General features: G+C 45.6%; 1 protein-coding gene across 3 annotated transcripts in view; it reads right to left on the bottom strand.

The window, feature by feature from the left end:
* Positions 1-3,425: 3,425 nt before the first annotated feature.
* The window catches only part of NSUN6 (NOP2/Sun RNA methyltransferase 6), a 68,881-nt gene continuing 51,762 nt past the window's right edge, over positions 3,426-20,544 (bottom strand). For all 3 annotated transcript variants that reach the window (XM_088478592.1, XM_088478593.1, XM_088478594.1), the window contains exons 9-12: positions 14,263-14,407; positions 10,827-10,978; positions 8,516-8,641; positions 3,426-3,727 (exon numbers count right to left, since the gene is read on the bottom strand). In XM_088478592.1, coding sequence (XP_088334718.1) covers positions 3,524-3,727; positions 8,516-8,641; positions 10,827-10,978; positions 14,263-14,407 — 627 coding nt within the window. In that variant the 3' untranslated portion in view covers positions 3,426-3,523. The remainder of the gene's footprint in view (positions 3,728-8,515; positions 8,642-10,826; positions 10,979-14,262; positions 14,408-20,544) is intronic.

Here is a 20,544-nt window from a genome sequence, read left to right as displayed (position 1 = left end):
CTGGCTACCAGCCCCAAAGCAGGGATAATAATACTTGAAATCGGCTCCCCCCATGTGAGAGGGAAAGAGCCGAATATACCATCCAGTTCACGGCAGAGCCACTGGTCAGTAACCACAGGGCGTATATCACGCCAATTAGTATTTCGTATAAAACGACATCCACCAGGGTGGCCGTTGTGGTAATCCCTGCAAGGGGAATGACAGACCGATGTGGTATCGGAGGTAATTCATGTACTGTGAAAAACCCTGGCGGGGAGCGACAGTCTGTTGCACAGGGGTAAATTGCAAGAAATTGCGAGATACCCCGAGTTCAAAAGGGCAGTATGGTGAAGTAACTCCAAGCGAGTGACGACAATGGGGCCCGCCCGGCGATCCTCAAAGGAGAGGATCCTGAGAAATAAACCGCCCTTTAAGGGGGTCGTGCAAGGGGCCCCGCACCAGATGGTGCCGCATACATAAACCTTTCTAAGTTAAAATCCTCCGCACTAATTCCTGCAGGCTATGACTTGCAGGATAACAATAATGGGTGCAGTATCGTGTGCAATCTCCTGGTCAGATATATCTGACTATCTTGACGGAAATATTAAGCAGCGCCATACCGGTCCTGACTGACGCTAAGAATAGCTGCAGGGACCCATTATCAGCGTATGCAACTCACAGTTCCATCTAAAATATGGCAACGTGCAGCACGCAACAGTATGTGACAAACCTCACAGATATTAACAAATATATATATGTGAGGTCTCAGAACCACCCCAGGTACACCTGTATTAGGGCAGAGAAAGAAAAGGGATATATATACACTGACAGGTGAGAGAAAAACCAGACAGTCAGCACTAGCATAAGTCACATACAATGCAGAAAAATATACTGTACATACATAAGCATGACATATAATATACTGCACAATGTCGCTACATTCAACTGCCCAGATTCAGTGTCTGGGAAGGCTATAGCGCTGTGTACACTCACCCAAAATGGTCAGGTACGCAGGGGGACTGGGCTCACTGACATCCTAAGAGTTCTGCAGCACCACAGAGAGAAAATGGCCGCTGGAGACCTCAGAAGAAGCGTGGCCCGCGGAGGAAGCAGCTCAGCGACGCCAGACTGTATTATTGAAAGGCGCGCTGAGCTGAGGGGAGGAGCCGCTAGACAGGGAAGGCTTCCTCCCCTGGCTAGCAATTAACCCCCCGGGATGCCGGCTCCCGCTGCCGCTATAATCCCTGGTGGGCTGTGGACACGCGGGGTATGCCTCCATGGAGGGGGAGCCCGCCGCCACCGCTAGCGCCTCCGGTCTGTCCCCAGAGACCGGAGGTATAAGGCTGCATATTCACACGTGGATCACCGCAAGCGGTGACCACGCGACTTACCTGTCCCCGTCGATCCGGCAGCAGCCCAGGGATTCCTCCAGAGCCCGGCTAGTACAGACTCTGGGGTCCCGCTGCGATCCCCAGATCTGTACTGGCGTCGCAGCGCCGGCGGGGTGTAGGAGCGGCAGCTCAGACGTCCATTGGACAGTCTGATGCTGCCGCTCTGAATAGTAAAAAATAATAAAATAAAACTCCCCTGCAGTAACGGTGACCCAACTCCGGCCGGGCACCAACTTAAACTGAGGTGCCTCTGGCTGGGGGGTGGGGTTATAGGGAGAGTGGACCCAAGTGCATCCTGGGAGCTAAAAGCTTTAACTGCGTGGTGCCCGGATTTGGTTCCCAACCTATACCCCAAGGTCAACCCTGTGGACCCCCTATGGACCCTGAAGTAGAAAAAGGCTATTTGGTATTTAAGGTTTAATACGTGATAAGTAAACCATGTTTGGTGTTGTACTGATCTACACTTACTCAACAGCTTTCCGGTATCATCGGTGAGAAGATCGGCACATGCATTCTCAACTTATGGATTGTAGAGAGTTAAACCACTAAAATATACTTTGTAAAATTAACAGCTTAGATTTGCATGAGGCGGGAAAAGGGAGACAAAAGGCTGTCGGAGGCTGGTCTGTGTCCATTTGAATCGACCTGTTAAATGTCCTGTAACATAAGCACCGTGATGGAGAACCAATGGGATCACAACAAACCTCTCTATTGTATAGTCTATTTCTGTAAGGGTATATATATGTGTGTTCTGACCCCAATCTGGAGTCTTCATGCTGATGCTGTTGATGGAGGTTTCTTGTTGATGTCGGTAACTGGTCCCAGAGCGCGTGCGTATGTATAACTGTACCTTGGGTCTGTATAATTTCTTTGCGCTAAATTGTATTTAGATCACAGCGTGTAACTATCTGTACTTTGCTTGAATAATAACCTTTGTGCGTTGAAAACACATTTTCTCAAAGTCTGAAGGCATTTATTTACTGTATGACGGCGTACGCAAATAGCGTCAATTTTAGAAGATATAGGCAGGAGCGTATAGAGGTTTAAATTCAGTATCCTTACCTCCCGTAGCATAACTCTAACCCTCCCTACCGTTGCCTAACTAAACCTCCCTTCCTGTAGCCTCCCCTCCCGTAGCATAACTCTAACCCTCCCTACTGTTGCCTAACTCTAACCCTCCCTTCCTGTAGCCTCCCCTCCCGTAGCCTATCCCTAACCCTCCCCTCCCGTAGCATAACTCTAACCCTCCCTTCCTGTAGCCTATACCTAACCCTCCCCTCCTGTTGCCTACCTCTAACCCTCCCCTCCCGTAGCCTAACCCTCCCCTCCTGTAGCCTATCCCTAACCCTCCCCTTCCTAGCCTATCCCTAACCGCCCCCTCCCGTTGCCCAACTCTAACCCTCCCCTAATGTTGCCTATCCCTAACCCTCCCCTCCTGTTGCTTAACCCTAACCCTCTGGTTCATGCAAATTGTTGTCATTTTACATGACTATGTCGACATTTCAACAATGTTGAGATCATAACTGTCAACATTATAACATGTTTATGCACTCTGACATATATAAACAGCATTATTTAATAAGATGTGCATCATAAATACTAAATACTTTCCAATGAAACAAATGAAATCAGCATCAATAACATCAGCATGAGGTTTCCTCTCCATCTACCGTGACATCACCTCATTTGTGTTTGCAGCCGGCCCTTATATTTTTATTTACTGTACATCCATGCAATTTACATTCCAATATTTCCTTCAAGGACCTGTAATAAAAAGTCTCTTAAGTCTTCCAAACCAGTCACATGAACGTTCTCATAATGTAATATACATAGTGTATTGTGTTAAACACTTGAATTGAGCTTTATCCTTAACAGGTGAGTAGGATTTACTTTTATTAATGTACACAGAAAAGAAGTCAGCCAGTATATAAACCGCCCGGGAATTCCTGTACCTGTCGTCGCAGCAGCCCTTTATAAAACGAACAGCTGGCAGACAGTCTGCTACTATGGCAACACAGATATTCATTTGTTTTAGTGGTATAATAGAGGCAGAAATGAATTCACCACCTGAAGAATGTATTACTTCATCCACATAGTATATAGTCACAAAAATATTCATATAAACAGTATATAATAAATGTAAATAAAACAAGTCAGATCACTGATTTTTTCAGGAATTTGGCAATGAAGAAACCAATTGTGTCAGTGTTTGCCAGCAGTACGCCATCTGCATCACCCGAGTCATTCACATCAGCCTCACGTAACACAGCAGATGACGGGTCAAACCTCTGTAGGAGCTTCAGCTGATGAGGGGACAATCCCGCACCCCTCATACCTTCTCCCCCAATGTGTGGTTCCTGTTATAGAACAGACATAATTTCTGCATTATGGGATCAACAATAGGAAACAGCCGAGGTCAAGTGATAGGCACATTTTCAGAACAATTTCTGTCCTTCCAGCAGGTATAAGAGAATGTAAAAACCCACATGTCATTTTAAAAAATTAAATAAATTGTGACCACTAGGGGGCCCATTATCATACACAAGTATTACCTCTTCAGTTGTCCAATAGGTTAAACTTATGTATGTATGTAATCTTATGAAATTAACGCAAAGAACAAAAACTGTAAATAAAAAAGACAGATGTTTAACAAAATTAAATCTAAATTTTTGACTCATCTAGCCTCCTTGCGCTCTAAACAGCCCTTCTACTCGCGCCATGCAGTGGAGTGACTCGGTAGCGCTGACCGTCTTTCGTGCAACTTTTTATCTTCAAACGCATCTTAAGCTGCATACACACGTAAAGATTTTCTGTCCAACCGCCCAACTAGTTGATTGGTTGGAATGAAAATCTGGTAACGTATGGGAGTAAATGATGTTCAGCAATTTGCTCCTAAATGCCAGGAAACAGATGAAAATGGTCGTTCAGACAAGTTTGTTAAATGTTTTATCTAAACAATTTGTTCAAACAACAGTTTTTGTCCATTTTCCGGCATTTGGGAGCAAATTGCTAATTGTCATTTGCTTCATGCCTTACCACATTTTCATTCCAACCAATCAACTAGTTGGATGGTTGGACAGAAAATCTTTACGTTTGTACCCAGCCTTTGATAGCACAAGCAGCTTCTGCTGATTAAAATGATATGCAGCATGCCTAGGTTCTGTGTGTGACTGCGGGTCTATCTGCATGAGAACGCTACGTTACAGTGTCATTGGCGCGTTTCGTATGCCGATACACCCACAGTTGCACACAGAACATAGGCATGTCGCATATCATTTTAATCAGCAGAAGCTGCTTGTGCTAAATATTCACATCGCTGTGCAAATAAGTTGCTTTTGAAAATAAAAAGTTGCGCGAAGACACTTGGCACTACCAAGTCATGCAGAGCTCCTGCGTTGTGTAGCACGACTTGTAGTGCACGGAGTATAGATGTATGTGGACACATTTGTATATTTGTGTCATTATCTTGCTGTAGCATGAACCCATGACCAACTAGATGTAGACCAGACGGAATAGCATGGCTCTGCAAAATGCTGTGGTAGCCTTTTTGGTTCAGGGTTGCAGTCACTCTGTGTAAGTCGCCCACTCAGTATCCAGAAAGATAGACCCAGACCACCACCCTTCCTCCTGCACATCTCTATATTTTTAATTACTCAGAAATCTACATTATTTTTCAGTTTTTGCTAACCTAAACTTTTTTTTTTTTTTTTTTTTTTTTTACCTCTAGCAGTTTTCCACTTACCTGTGTGGGGGTGTTATATACTGTATATACTAAGGGTGACAAATCTTGTATCGTTATGATATTCCCACTAATTTCATCTTGACTTAAATTAACAAATAAGAAGCTGTCTTAATTTAGTTATTGTCCCATTAAAGTGACACTTTTACAGAAAAGACGTTATGTGGCCCTTGAGCCTTATTCAGAGGCGCTCGCTGTTTGCGTGCGCTCGCTCTGAATCAGGGCGGGTTTTTTTTTTTACATTTTCCGCCTCCAGGCCACTCGCATAGCTGTGGGTGGACACCCACAGCTCGTGCGAGCGGCCTGGCGATGGTCACGATTATCGCGACCATCAGGCTTGCAACGAGACCCTGTGGTAGAGTCTCGGCTCCCGCAAGTCAGAGTGGACTTCCTGCTCTAATAGAGCAGGAAGTCCACTACTGACATCACGAGTGATGTCAGTAGGGCCGCCCACAAACGGCAGGCGTTCCCAAGAGAACGCCTGCGTTTGTGCAGCCACCCCCCCTCCCCACCTACAAAGCTGGGCGAGTGGTCACTCACCATCGACAACAGCCCCGTCTTGTAGTGAACCCCGGAGCGACTGAACTTTAGTCGCTCGCTCGGGCTCGCGCATGTGTACGCCGGAGGAGGCGCATACGCAGGGGCCAAACATCGACCTGCTTGCGATCGCTATGCGCTCGCGCGCTGGTCTGAATCAGGCCCTTTATAGGGTACGTCTATTTTTGATTGAAGCAGTGCTCGTGTTAAGCAAGTATGAAAAGTTCCAGGCTGAGGAATCTATAGAATGACTACAACATCCCCAAGCCCCCCAAAAAAATAGTTTTACATTCGATGCAGTATAAAGACTTTTCTTGGATTGCTGAATGAAGTTATATAATCATTGCCTCAAGTATACATTTAATAACATGCTCAGAGTCTTCTGCTTTTAAAGGAATCATCCACATAGTCTGACTTAATAATGAGTCTGGGCCTGATTCAGAGCTGGACGCTCTGATCAGAGCGCTCGCTCTGAATCAGGCCTGGCCTACCTAAACTTGGAGCGGCCTCTTGGACGCTCGCATAGCTGTGGATTACCACCCACAGTTTATGCGAGCGTCCATGATGATGGTCGCGATGGTGAAGACCATCGCGACCATCGGGCTTGCGACGAGACCCTGCAGTAGGGTCTCACTGCCGCAAGCCCTGGAGTGATTTTGGCTCTATCAGAGCCAAAATCACTCCCACTGACCTCACTAGTGAGGTCAGTGGGGCCGGACCCAGACGGTAGGCGTTCCCATGGGAACGCCTCCGTCTGGCAGCCACGCCCCCGGCACACCCACCAAAGGGGGCGTGCTGTCACTCACCATCGACAACACGCCCCCTTTGGTGCGAGACCCCGAGCGACGGATTCCCCATCCATTTCCGAGCTCCCTCCGTCGTGCGCATGCGCATTTGGGCACCATCGACCCGCTTGCGAGCGTACAGCGCTCGCGAGCGGGTCAGAATCAGGCCCTCTGAACATTTAAGGGGCTTGGACTAGAAACCAGGCAGTTTCTATGTTACATGACCCAGGGATCACAATCAGAAGTCAGGAGAGTGGTGCCAATATCAATATTGAATATTAGACCTCTCTCCATTCTGCTGCATACAACACTATGGGGAAGATGTATCAATCATTGAAGTGTGATAAAGTAGAGAAGTTGCCGAAAAGTAACCAATCAGCTTCTGCCATTTATCTAGAGCAGTTAGAAGCCGATTGCTTTGGCCACTAATTGCCGGCCCAAAGTCCCGCGGCGCGGGGAATAGCTGTTCAATTAAATAGCTTTTTCCCAGCATCGTTAAATGAGGTGCGTGGTAAAGTCTGACTGTGGGAATTCGCGCACGGTGTCTCGGGGACTCCCGTGCGAGGAATCCCCCCTAGTTGAATTGGATCAGCGCGACATTTAGCTGCGGGGAGAACTCCCGCGGTTAATTGAATATGCCCCTATGAGTCATTGTATTTCATTGACGTTTCATTACTAGAGGCTCACAGAAAAAAAAAAAACAGACACCACCTAAACAGCAAGCTAAACAGAAAAGTGAATGCACATGTGAATGCATGAATGCCTCATTGTCTGTATTCTGCAGCCTACAGCACTATGGCTCAGTGAAAGTCTCCCACAAACCTGCTGTACATTTTAAAGTTCCCACACAGAGGCAAATGCAGGATTTGCAGGGGGGGTCTGAGTTGTTCCTTATATGTGTGTTCTGTCTCACTCTCTCTCTGTATGTATGTATATATATATATATATATATATATATTTCACCCAGTTAGCCCTTAGATATTCACTAATTCCATTTCCATCTCACCACTCCAATAACACATGAACCATTCACCTCTATAGTAATGCATCCCCTCCCTCACTGCTATAGTAAGACATTCCCTTCCCCCAGCTGTGTACTAACACATTCCACTCCCTCACCTCTGTTGTAACACAATCGACATTCCCCTCCCTCAACTGTGTAGAAATACAGTCCCTCCCTCACGAGGGCTGCCGATAGCTTTGCCAGGCACAGGTACAGGGAGGGGGCGTGGCCAACCTGGGGAGATGTGGCCGGACCCCCTACTTCAATAGATAAAAAAATAGCATCTTCGCGGCCATACGGGGTAGGAGGGGTGGGGGGCTGTGGGTACTGGTGTCCGGGGCGCAATCGCTCCCCCTCCCGCATATAATTCCGGGAGAGATAGAACGGATTGCTGCTGATGCTTCTCTCCCTAGCACAGCAGACAGCGTCCCCCCCTTCCCTCTCACCGTGCCTGTCCCTCACACCTGTAGTAACACATTAGCCTCACTCACCCCTGTAGTAATTTATTCCCTTCCCTCACTTCACGAGTAACACAACAACCTCGCTCACTCCTGTAGAAACACATTCCCCTCCCTCGCTCGTGTTGTAACATATTCCCTTCCCTCTCCCCTCTAGTAATACATTTGACATTCCCCTCCCTCACCTGTGTAGTAACACATTCCCCTCTCAAATGGTTATTACATGTTCCTGGCTATTAAAAGACCCTTTTGCATCCCAATTGCTACTTTTACTGCGGTTAGTAAATTGGGGGGGCACTTATATTTGAGAACTGTGGAGCACAAATTATTAATCTTTATGACCAGGAGTAGTGGGCTGGATGCCATCATACCAACTGTATGGGACGTGGTGTAAAAGTTGTTGAAGGTCACAGACAAGGCAAGAGTCACCTCACTGGCCAGGGTATGACGCTTAGACGAGCCTGGCATTCCAACAGAAAGAAGTGTGTATCTCCTGGTTAGTGGGAGAGGAACTGCCCACACTACTCCCCTCTTGCCCATCACAAGGGACTGGTGCAGGCAGTTTATACTTTCATACAACACTGATCAAACCAATCTAGAAATACACTGCACTTGTTTGTTACCTGTGCTTGGAGCTGGAGGCAGGGAAAGGTATTCAGAGCCCAGGAGACTTGTTCTTCATTTTCGGATAAAGTTATAGTACACGTGCTGTACACCAACGTGCCACCGGGCTTTAATAATTCAACTGCCTGAGGAAAAGAAAATCTTCTCATTGAAGTGGCAGGCAGGAATAGAGAGGGAATAAATGGCGGGACTAGAACACTATGGGCCGCATTCAATTAGGAGCGATAAGTGGCGAAATCGCAGTAAATTATTGCACCCGCGATAATATAGTTATCGCACCTGCGATTTTGCAGTAAATTATCGCACCCGGGATAATCGAATGGTGTAAAACAGGTAAAAAGTTTTCAGAATCTCAGACCAGGGGAAAAATAATGCTAAATTACAATTTTTGCCTAAAAATGTGGGGATTTCTTTCAGAACCCTTTGGACACCCATCCCCCTCCCCTAATGACAAATGACCACAACATTTTTTTTTTTTGTCATTTGGATAAAAACAACTGGTCAAATTTTGGAACATGGGTTTAACGTATTGGGTTTGGTATTTCAGTGATCTGCATGGATGCGACGGGTGTTTTAAACATTGCTCGTGGTTGCAGCAGGTGTTTTTTTTCTTAAACTGTTTTTAAAAGTGAAAACTTTTCGCCTGTTTTACACTATCCAATTATCGCGGGTGCACCTAATTGAATACGACCCCAAATAGTGAAATAGAGAACTGTCCACTCTAATGCAGATTTATCAGATGTCAGGTCGCGCTGTCCCAGACAACCTTCTCCAGCTGCCGCTGTCAGTTGCTGCCTCTTGTGTGACTGGCTTTCTAAAGGTGCCCATCTGCGATGGATCGCCGCGATGCAGGGCTGCGATCGGAAATTTCCGATCGCCCACCATCGATGTTCTGCAATCCGTTGCCAGATCGCACACATTTATATGTCCGCGATTTGACAATTGTGATCATGTCAAATCGCCGAAATCCAACATGTTGGATTTCTGCGATGCCGGGTTGCAGCATTGTGGGATCGAGGCAATCCATCGCTGATGTATGGACCCATTAGCTAGCCATCAACTGCTGCAGCCAATTGCAATATCCCAAAGGTGGAAATGACAACGGAACGTTTTGTTAAAATGTAAGGAAATCTGAATTACAGTCTAATATATGAAATATAAAGCATCTGTTCCTAATAAGCAAACATTGCAAGTTGTATCAGGGACTCCAGTAAGTAAAATAACTCTGTAAGGTTCATTTATATGCTGCAAAAACCTATCTGACCTTCCTGCTTCTATTTTACATATATCCCCTTCATTGAAAGTTCTTAGAGTCTATCTACAAATACTACTCAGTGTAACGTGGTCTATAGCATAAATTGATCATAGAGTAAAGGGATACGAGTACTGTATGCACTTTGGCACTTTTAAGTGTTTGAAAGCTTATTTTTTATTGTTATTATATTGGTCAAAGTGCACCTAGAAATGTGCTTTTGGGGGAAGTTGCAATATAGTTCCCAAAAAAAAGTATAGGGCAGCTGTTAGGTTTGTAGCACTTCTGACCTGCCAGAGTGCTTTAGCAGCGAGGAGGAGACTGCGTGTCTGCTGGCAGACCAGAGACCACCTCTGTAAATGACTCCCACCTACTCACTCCTGTCTTGTCATCTAAGCAATCTTGCCATTGTTTTTCCAATCCAGTACAACACTCAACACTGGCATGCCTAATCCGCAAACTTTCACCCCCAGCTGCAGCCAATTTGGCAAATCTATGAAATTATCAGTGTTAAGGTGGCCATGCACTGTGCAATTATAGGCCCGATCAGCTGATTATCAGGCCTATAAAATTGCAATGTATGGCCGCCACCAAGCACCAATTATCAGTCTATCGGGCATAAGAGACCTTCCAGCATTCCTGACAGATGTGATAATTGCTGCTGGGATCTGGCAGTGGATATGATCACCATCAGACAGACCAATTATCTGACAGCGCATGTCAATGTCAGATAATTTGGTCTGTCATCTAACAGTGTGTGGCTGGCAATGGACAGATGAGCAGTTAGCACTGTGATAGAACATATTTGCACTTATGTAAATAACCCATTCTCTGCTGCTGTTCCCCAATTAGAACATTTTTGATTCAGGACTCTTGGTAAATCTCAGATTATTATTTTTTTATATATAATTAAAACATCCATACTGATAAGGACAAAACAGAGACATGGACAAGGGACACGTTGAGTGACAGAATTCTACATTAGGAAGGACGTCCTATTTAACCTCTATTGGTTTTTTTATCATAGTAAAAATAATGAGTACAAAAAGGAGACTTACCGCGCTGAAGAGCTTGCGTTGCAGGGCCTGGTACGAAAGGAGTTCTTTTAGAGATAAGGGGCAAACCATACTCGGTCTCTGGCCCATTCCACTACAAGGGGCGTCCAGAAGAATGCGATCAAAGGACTCTGGGAGGAAAGGAGGCTCAGTACCTGAAAGGTAAAATGTGCAGCAGAGGACAGATATACAACAGCATGCAGGCAATTGTAACATGTACTTATGGAATACAGGAGCTCATTAGCATGCCCACTATGCCATGGCGTGCAATCACATTGTGTATGCAGACACCCGCCAGCTATTCATAAAACTCCCACATGCACACGTCATCTCCTGGAAGTGCTTGAAACCATTGGTACATCGAGCACCATCGGATGTGAGTGCAGCGCTTGAGGTTGACTATACCCTGCCGCAAGCACTGCGAGCACTTCAGTGTGAAATTCAACCAAGTGACGTGTACTATGACGCTGCCTGTTAAGTATGCACGCCTCTGAAACGACGTTGAGACGCTCAGGCTCGCCTGCGTTCGCACCTCCACTCCCCCGTTTATAGTGGCCTGCCCCTGTCACCACCCACACCCGGCCTCTCCTGTCACTCACTCTACTGGGCTGTCTATGTGCAGCGAGCGAACGCCTCCCGATCTCTCGCACTGGTTCGCACACGTGCACTGCGATGCATGCGCAGAAAGCGACTGTCGACCAGCTGCGAGCGTTCGCATCATAGCAAGCGGGTCTGAATCAGTTCCACAGCGCTGAACGGGCTAATCATAGGCACACAGATATTCATGCCAGGCACAGCTGAGATTACAGTGTAATAATCAGTATCAGGAATGTAGTGGAAAAGTGATGGGTGTTCCTGGGCGGTGGCTACAAGTGCACGTAAAAACGGTACGTTCAATCGGCGTATTATGGGAGTGCCGCGGGAATGTCAATACAAGCGGCTGCGTTCCCAGATGCACAGCCGCAGGCATAGGAGGCCGTGGTCAGACAGAGAGACTGCACCCGCCATGGGGCTAGTGCAGGTTGCAATGCTGTGACTGATTGTGGCGTATGAAGATGTAATAAAACTGTCTGAACTGTTCTAAAGTCCTGAGGCAGTGTGCACGGACGCTATAAGGGGGCATTTCAGTCTTTGCACGTCTTTCCAAATGGATGTACACAAGGAAAGGCGTTTGTAGCGGCATTTGCGTGAACTTGCAGATGGGTGATCACCAATACACACTGCTGCGTGCACTTTAGCGTACAACTCAGAATCAGCCCCAAAACCTGATATAAGGTATAATGAATCTGCAGACCTCCCCCAAGTGGATGACTCTCTGTGTTGCTGTTCTGCAATCAGTATATTTTACAGCCAACTTTTCACAATCACAGTGCACAGAGACAGGGCCAAATAGCGCTCTCTTCCACAGCGCAAGCAGACAGACATCAGACCATGCTTCTATTTCTTGTCATTGGGCCACACCTTTCCTCTGGGCAGACAATGGACCTCATTCAGAGCTGCTCGCAAAAAGCTTGCTCTGCATGAGGGTGGCCGCTTTTCTTTTGAAAGGCGGCCTCCTGGCCGCTCGCTCAGGGTGGTAACCCACAGCTTTAGCGAGTGACTAGGTCATGGTCGCGATGGTCTAGACCATCGCGACCACCGTGGCTTGCGACGAGACCCTTGCGGTAGGGTCTCGTCTACCGCAAGCCCCAGGTAGCTTCCTGCTCTAACAGAGCAGGAAGCTCACCACTGACATCACTGGCTTCAGGAACGCCTCTGTTTGTCCGGTCACCCCCCCCCACCCCTCCTACAAAACAGGGAGAGCTGTCGATCAACATCGACAGCCAACCCTTTTGTAGCGAGCCCCGGAGAGAGTGCGTTTGTCACTCGCTCCGGGGCTTGCGCACGCGCAATGCGAGCACTGCACGTGCGCAGGCCCTCACCATTGACCCACTTGCGAGCGGGTCTGAATGAGGTCCAATGTGCGGCCTGCAGCTAGAAATGCTGCTGAATAAAATAAGCTTTTGCCACCACTAATGAAACAGTTAGTAATTCGGGCCTGTGTGAGGCAGTGATAGGAGATCAGCTTTTTGAGGACAATCTCGGGCATGCAGTTATCACCAATGTCAAATAGTCAAAAATAGAAGGCGTTTTGCCACTGCAGTTCATTTAGTCTTGTGCTATTTAAGATGTTCTGTAAAACAATGGCAACACGTGTAACGTTCTAGTTTCCACTTAAAGTCCCTTTAACAGCTGCGTATTCTTGGGTCATTTAACTCATAGCAAATATTCCACATGTCACTCAGGGATAGATCATAGAATCATGAGCTCTATACTAAAAAACGATATGGGGTAATTTCAGTCTTCTAAACTGTCTCTCCTGTTCTATGGGCCTGATTCAGAGCTGTACGCTACAGCATGCCAATGTTTTTGCAGTTGAGCGATTATCGCCTATCCGCGCATGCGTCAAAGTCGCAAGCAGTTACTTTTTACTCACACTTTTTTGACAATTAAGGACTGTTTAGTGGAGATAACAGGGTAGGGTGCCAAAAACACAGGTGTGTCGCTGCTGGCTTCTGCGATCCCGTAAGCGCGAAGTATGGCTCCGGCGTCTCAGTTCAGGCCGCCATTCCCTGCCACCATAGGGTTACTCAGGAGTACGATTACCAAAGGATCTGCGTACACGCTGCGTATTAGCACAGAGTTGCTTGGATTGGTGATGACGTCTGTGGGCGTCTCAATACCAATCCTGACATCTGCAAAATTAGCAAATTCTCGCATATCCTCTGCAACATACAAAATTGCAGCAGCGAAGGCAATAGCGTACTTCTCTGAATCAAGCCCATGTTCTTAATAAAACATGAACGTCCCCAATCAAACAATAAATAAATCATCCTTCCTAATAGCAGACACCCTCCAAATGGGTGGGTTGATCTTCTTGCCCATCCACCCCCAATCTTGAATGAAATGGCACAACTGGTAGGGGTTACGGAGTTTCAAAATTTTGGGGCTCAATTCAAATATTAAAAAGAAACAGAAGGTAGCAGTGTACCGATCCTGGCACAATCCACCCAAAGACGGCACATTTTGGAGGATAAAATAAATCAGAACAACCTTTACCAGATCATCTTACATACAGTACAGAGAAGTGCTCAGTTTATGTGAAGGATCCATTTCTTGATTAACAGCGTCTCAGTCTCCTTCTTTCCTTTCTCTCTCGTCATAAATAAAAAGTTGTATTTCTACCCCCATAAGCCCGAGATTTTCCTGTGATCCGAGAAGATGGGGTCTAGTGCAATAAGAAGCCCCACCTACTGGCGATGTTGCATGAATTTATGTTCTGCTGAGCAAAACAGGTCACAATGTAAACTTCTGGACCCCATACATCTGCAGAACACGGATATTACTGTTATTGGAATGCGAGGAGTCTACCCCACCCCTCATGGAAAGGATAACTTACCCTGACCGATGCCACTTGTGCCCCGTGCCACAGCCTTGGTGCTGTTGAAGCAGTGCGCCTGGATGCTATTCAGCTTTAGCGCACACACGTTCCTTTTTACCTTCTCAATTTTGTTGGCTATCTTGTCCAGAGCTACGACTTCTCCCTGGGGAGTACAAATAGTTGTATTTACAGTAAATAAACCAGATTTAAACTATTTTCTGCACTTTCACAAAAGCCTGACTCTTCTGCGGATCTCTGCTCACCACCTCAGGAGGGTGTGAGCAGAAATAAAAGGTGCCCGCAGCATTTGCACCAATCGGCACAAACAACTGAATTGCTCCCATCACTTTAGACGGAACCTGTGGGCAACGCAAAGCAATTGAATTCCCCCCATGGAGTCTTTGAAATGTTATTACATCACAAAAAAACGAGGTGGCCCCATTTATTAGGCCCCTTTCCCCCCAAAAAACAAACCGAGGACCGAGCTGCTACGAAAGGGAACCCCACAATTTTTCTTTTAACTCTTTATAGAAAGTGGGATTAAGCTGTAAGGTCTCTCTTTGGCTATATACAGATGAAGCGAACTGTATTGCAGCATTTTGCTATCAATGCCCAACAATATATAGATCTCTCTCACAGCGTAGGCATTAAGGAACATGGTGAGGCACATAGTGTATAATACACCTTAGTACATGTGACCGAAAGCAACAGCTCCATTAACAGGTCTTATTTTACTTAAGCAAACTTTATATTTCTTATTTTATAATGGACAAATGTATCTGTCTCTTTTCTGTAACATATTGGAACAAATATATTCTTATTTGGTAGTGATTACAGGTATAGATTCCATGTTAATGCAAAAGATTAAGCTCACACACATGAAACACTGGCCCTGATTCAGAGCCGGACGCTCTGACAGAGCACTCGCTCTGAATCAGGGCCGTCCTTCACTTTTTTTTAGAGCGGCCTCCTGGCCGCTCGCATAGCTGCGGGTGGCCACCCACAGCTATAGTGAGCGCCAAAAAGATGGTCGCGATGGTCAAGACCATCGCGACCATCTGGCTTGCGACGAGACCCTTGTGGTAGGGTCTCGTTGCCGCAAGCCCTGGAGTGCTTTCGGCTCTATCAGAGCCGAAGGCACTCCCACTGACAACACTTGTGATGTCAGTGGGGCCGGCCCCAGACAGTAGGCGTTCCCATAGTAACGCCTCCGTCTGGGCAGCCACGCCCCCGGCATGCCCACCAAAGGGGACGTGCTGTCACTCACCATCGACAGCACGCCCCCTTTGGTACTTCGCCGTCGCTATCCGGGTCTCGCGCATGCGCACTGGGCCAACATCGACCCGCTTGCGAACGCTCAGCGCTCGCGAGCGGGTCTGAATCAGGCCCACTGTATGAAGCAGGGCCTAGGGCAGGGATGGGGAACCTCAGGCCCGGGGTTCGTATAAGGCCCGCGGAATCATTTGGTCTGGCCCTCAGCTGTTTTCTGCTAGCCTCACTGGCTATCAGGGTGCCTAGAATGGCAACCTGCAGCCAGAATCTATGCAGCAGTGCCACCAGGAGTGTCCTTAGGATGCTTCAGACGGTCACACCGCTGCCCTTACAACTCCCTGGAGCATCCTCAGGATCCTACGGGATTGCTGTAATCACCGGTGATTGTGGCCCCACCCCAGTGTGAGGGGGCGTGGCCTGCACCAGGTCCTTGAATAATGTTATATATATCAAAATGGCCCTCAGCAGAAAAAAGGTTCCCCACCCTTGGCATAGGGTAATAGCAGCCCTTGATGTACAGATGTGTCCTCAGACACTGTGGCTTCAGTCGCATAAAAATTCCCTCCTGGCGCACCAGGTCCCGGCAGCCTCGGCCACGCGTCTTTTTGCTTGAAATGTGCAACTTCACATGAATAAAACAACTGGAAAGGAAAAAACTACTTTGCTAGATTACACTGATCAATAAGATGTGCAACATCGTTCAGTGACCGCATATACAGTAGGAGAATGATGTCCGCTGTAGTGTCACGTTTGCTGTGCTGAAAAGCAGATGTGAAGACCACGCTGGCGACCTGCAGGAGCGCGCAATTGGGTACACATTAGACTATGTGCCCAACATATTGTTCTGAGCCGTGTCAAAGCGATATATTGGACGATATATCGTCTAATGTGTACCCAGCTTCAGAGAATCAGGGAGTGGAATCCCTTAAGCAGTTACAAAAGGGCAAAAACAAATAATCTGTAATAACAGATTTGCATACATGGTGATACTGTATGGGCCGTTTCTTTGGGGAAATTATTCTAAGTGGTTGATAGAATTACAATTAAAGTCAGTAAAACATGGGAGATCTGGAAGCACAGAGAGGTACTTAATATTCAGAACTTATTAGCATGGACTTCTTATTTATTTTCAAATAATTTTTATTCAAGCGTTGTACAATTGTATACAATACATATAATGAAAGTCAAATTTATAGATGTGAGTACTCTTTACAAATAATCGAAATTATTGCGACAATGTAATTATGATGAAAAGAAAAGCAAATCAAAACATTAAATATCTAGACGTTGTGTGATCGCACAATACAGGTTGAGTCTTGACCATATCCAAATATTCCGAAATACAGAATATTTTTTGCATGACTGAGAAAGTGAAACCTTTGCTTTCTGATGGTTCAATTAAAATACAGTATAAAATAACCTTCAGGCTGTGTGTATAAGGTGTATATAAACATAAAGGAATTTCATGTATCTACACAAACTTTTTTTGATGCACAAAATTATAAAAAAATATTGTATAAAATGACCTGCAGGCTGTGTGTATAAGGTGAATATAGAACATAAATGCTTTCTGTGTTTAGATTTGGGTCCCATCCCCAAGACATTTCATTATGGTATGCACAAATTCCAAAATACGGAATATTCCCATATCCAAAATACCCCTGGTCCCAAGCATTTTGGATATGGAAGACTCAACCTGTAGTACATATAATTTGTATAAAAAATGAAAATAACTAAATAAATAAAATCAAGGAAAAGGGAAAAAATAGAAAAAGAAAAAAGAAGAGAAGAAGATATATAAATACTCTCTCCCAACCCCCCCCCCCCCCCAGGGACACCAAAGCCCCCACACACCACTAACCCATAAAGCATATCAAGAATTAGTATGAGTGATCTCTATTGGATGATCGTTATCTAGTACTCGCAACAAGATGTGTTTTTAAGACAACTATGTATCTGAGGTCTTATGTCCAAAGACAGAGTTGATATATAGTTTTCCCACATAAAAATTTGTTCTACTCTGAGCACCTTGTCTAGTGTTACCTCAATCCAATCCATACGGAAAAAATGGAACAATTTAGATTTAAATAATGAGAATGATGGGGATGAGGATGAGATCCATTCATGTAATATTGTTTTTCGGGCTGCCGAGCTAATTGCTAATAATAAATGCTTACCCCCCTTACTAGCTCTCATATTAGTGGGAATAAGGTCAAATATTGCCCACTCTACCGTAAAATAAATATAATTTATAATTTTTTAACTTGAAGCCAAAATCTCCTGATTAGTGGCCATGACCAAAAACAGTGGTATAGATCAGCATGCCCCTCTACGCATCTATGAATGAGATGTAGAACGCCCCATAAGAAAGCTTCTGTGCGGGGACAAATATGCCCTAAGAAAAATGTTTAAAAACATTTCCACATACATAAAGGATGTAAGGTTCTAGATGAAACATTGAGCATAGTGAAGGTCCTCGACCGTATAATTGGGAAATTTCAATAGCCATTGTGATAGTCCCCTGGAGGAAGAGACATGGTCCAGATTGACCCTAAAATGTTGGTAGTATAATGAAATGGCCTTCCTAAGTATAGGGGGTCGGGACAAAAGGGTATCCACTGGATTTTCCAAATCACCATCAGAAAACACCCTAACCACCGAACTGATATAGTGTTTGGCTTGTAAGGCGGCCAGGGGGATAACCTGCTAAAGTTCCACAGCCTCAGTAAACGTCAATACTTGACGCGAACTTCTATCCACTAGACAGCCTAGATTAGTAATACCCCCCACCCTCCAAATTGTAAATGTATGGGCCGTCAGACCATTTTAAAATTCGGGCTTGCCCAAGAATGGAAGGAGTTATGACTTATGGGAATTCAAACCCGCTTTGCTTCTCACAATATGCCATATTTTCCTTGTACTCCATAGTAAAGGATTATATCGTATTATAGAGGACGCGATTTCCTGATCGTGGAGGTGGAGAAAGGAAAGTAAATTCCCTTGCTCCAAAAACTCTCTTTCCAATGAAGTGTTTGCATAATTGTCATAACCATGGACCCAGTCAGCCAAGTATCTAAACATTGCCGCTCTATTATACATTTGAATATCGGGGAATCCAATTCCCCATTCAATTTAAATTGCTGCAATTTAAAAAGACTTATTTTGGGTCTTTTCCGGGGCCAAATTAAATTTCTAAAAATCTTATAAAGATGTTGTATATCTTTCAGTGTAATGAATAGGGGCAATGCCTGGATTAAATACATAAGTCTTGGGAAGAAAATCATCTTTACCATGTTTCAACGTTTCAAAAAAGATAGGAGAATATCCTTCCAACCCTCCAGCTCATTTTAATTATGGGCGCATAATTAATAGAATAAAGGTTTGTTAGACAACGCGGTATTTTAACCCCCAAATACGTAAGCTGATCTCTGGCCCAACGAAGTGCCATGCCTCCTGGATTCTGGGGCAATGTAGCTCGTGGGCCTAAACAGAGTGCTACTGATTTATTTATATTTATCGCAACCCTTGACACCTCCTCCAAACACCTCAAGATGTGAAATATGTGACCTAGAGATTCGGTGGGATTGGCTATATACAGCAATACATCATCTGCAGATACTGTTAATTTAACAGGCCTAGAGCCTATGGAAATGCCCTTAAAAACTGCGTCTTTTGCATGGACTTCTTATTTGCATTTAGACCCCAGAAAAATGCAAATTGAAAGCTCACTCAAGATCCAAGCCATGCCATCTAGCCATCTACTAGGGTTTGAGCAGCTGAGAAACATTCCTGTGGCTATAGCAGTATCTTGTTGGTTTTTTTTAAATCTGAAGTTGCTCCCATTAATAGCTGCTGCACTGGATTTAGCAATGCTGGATCAATATCCAATTATGTTTAACAGAATGCACAATGCATAAAACATTATTACCATACCGCTAGCCCCTGCTATGTTTGCTGTTCTGTTTTTTGTTTTAATTCCGTTTCTGCTTACTGCTATACCACCACTAAAGTGCATCCTCCATGGGCAGGATATACTTCATGTGGATCTATTCATACAGGGTGTCAGTCTTCCCATATATGCCTTGGGTCCTTGTACGGCCTATCTCCCACAGTGTAACCTTCGTAGTGCGCCCAACATGGCTGCCTCACCTGGTACACTCTTGGATGGGATGAAAAATACATTTACATGACGATTATGGTGGGACCCTACTCCTAGCATTGGGATTCCGCAACCATCCATTTTGTGTCATCTCTTATAGGCATGACCTATTCCACCCAGGGTAATCCTATGTAGTGCACCCAAGACGGCTGCCTCATCTGGTACCTTTCGTGGGTGGAATATATAACCCGTGGAAGTTATTTCCCCAAATGTCTGCACTAACTCTGCAATACGCTTATTGTGCTCTCTAGGTTTCAGTTGTTTTTAATTAACTCTGTGTGGTTTTCTGTTTTCTGCAATACCAAATCCATGTACAATGGGGCTGATTATTGGGAATCTGCATGTGCGCAGGATCCATTCTGCGAGTGTGCAATTAAAAGGCGGTGCAGGGGCGGCTGGCGTTCCTGGAAACGGGGGCGTGTCTGTCCCGTTTAGTAGGAGTGGCAAGGCCAGGGACGCTGTGTCCTGGTCTCGCAAGCCAGCTAGCTGAGGCTTACTCAGCTGGCTGGTGGCCCAGCGCCGTCCACCTTCGCGACCATCAACCACCAATGGTCGCGAATGTGATACCAACCTGTGACCTCCGTCGTGTCATACACCTCCTGCTGCATTTACATCATAGCAAGGACGGAATTGCAAAGCTGCCTGCCTGCTAATTAGTCATTAAGGCTGGTGTCCCAGTGGTTCTGCACCAACTCCTGACATTTTTAGCCAAAAATAGGGGTTTTGCACAACTTATCACCAGCTCCAGGGTCCTGAAACAAGAATTGTGATAACTGCAATACAAGAATTCGCACTCGTGAAAACGCCGTCTAATAGGATATCCCATTACCCATATTTAGTGAAAATTTTTCACCGGTGGAAGCTTTTTG

The sequence above is a fragment of the Taudactylus pleione genome, unplaced genomic scaffold (genome assembly GCF_031769625.1).
Source record: "Taudactylus pleione unplaced genomic scaffold, aTauple2 ptg000216l, whole genome shotgun sequence".
Lineage (NCBI taxonomy): Eukaryota > Metazoa > Chordata > Amphibia > Anura > Myobatrachidae > Taudactylus > Taudactylus pleione.
Note: the sequence above shows the minus strand (reverse complement) of the source record. Positions and strands in the feature narration are given on the sequence as shown.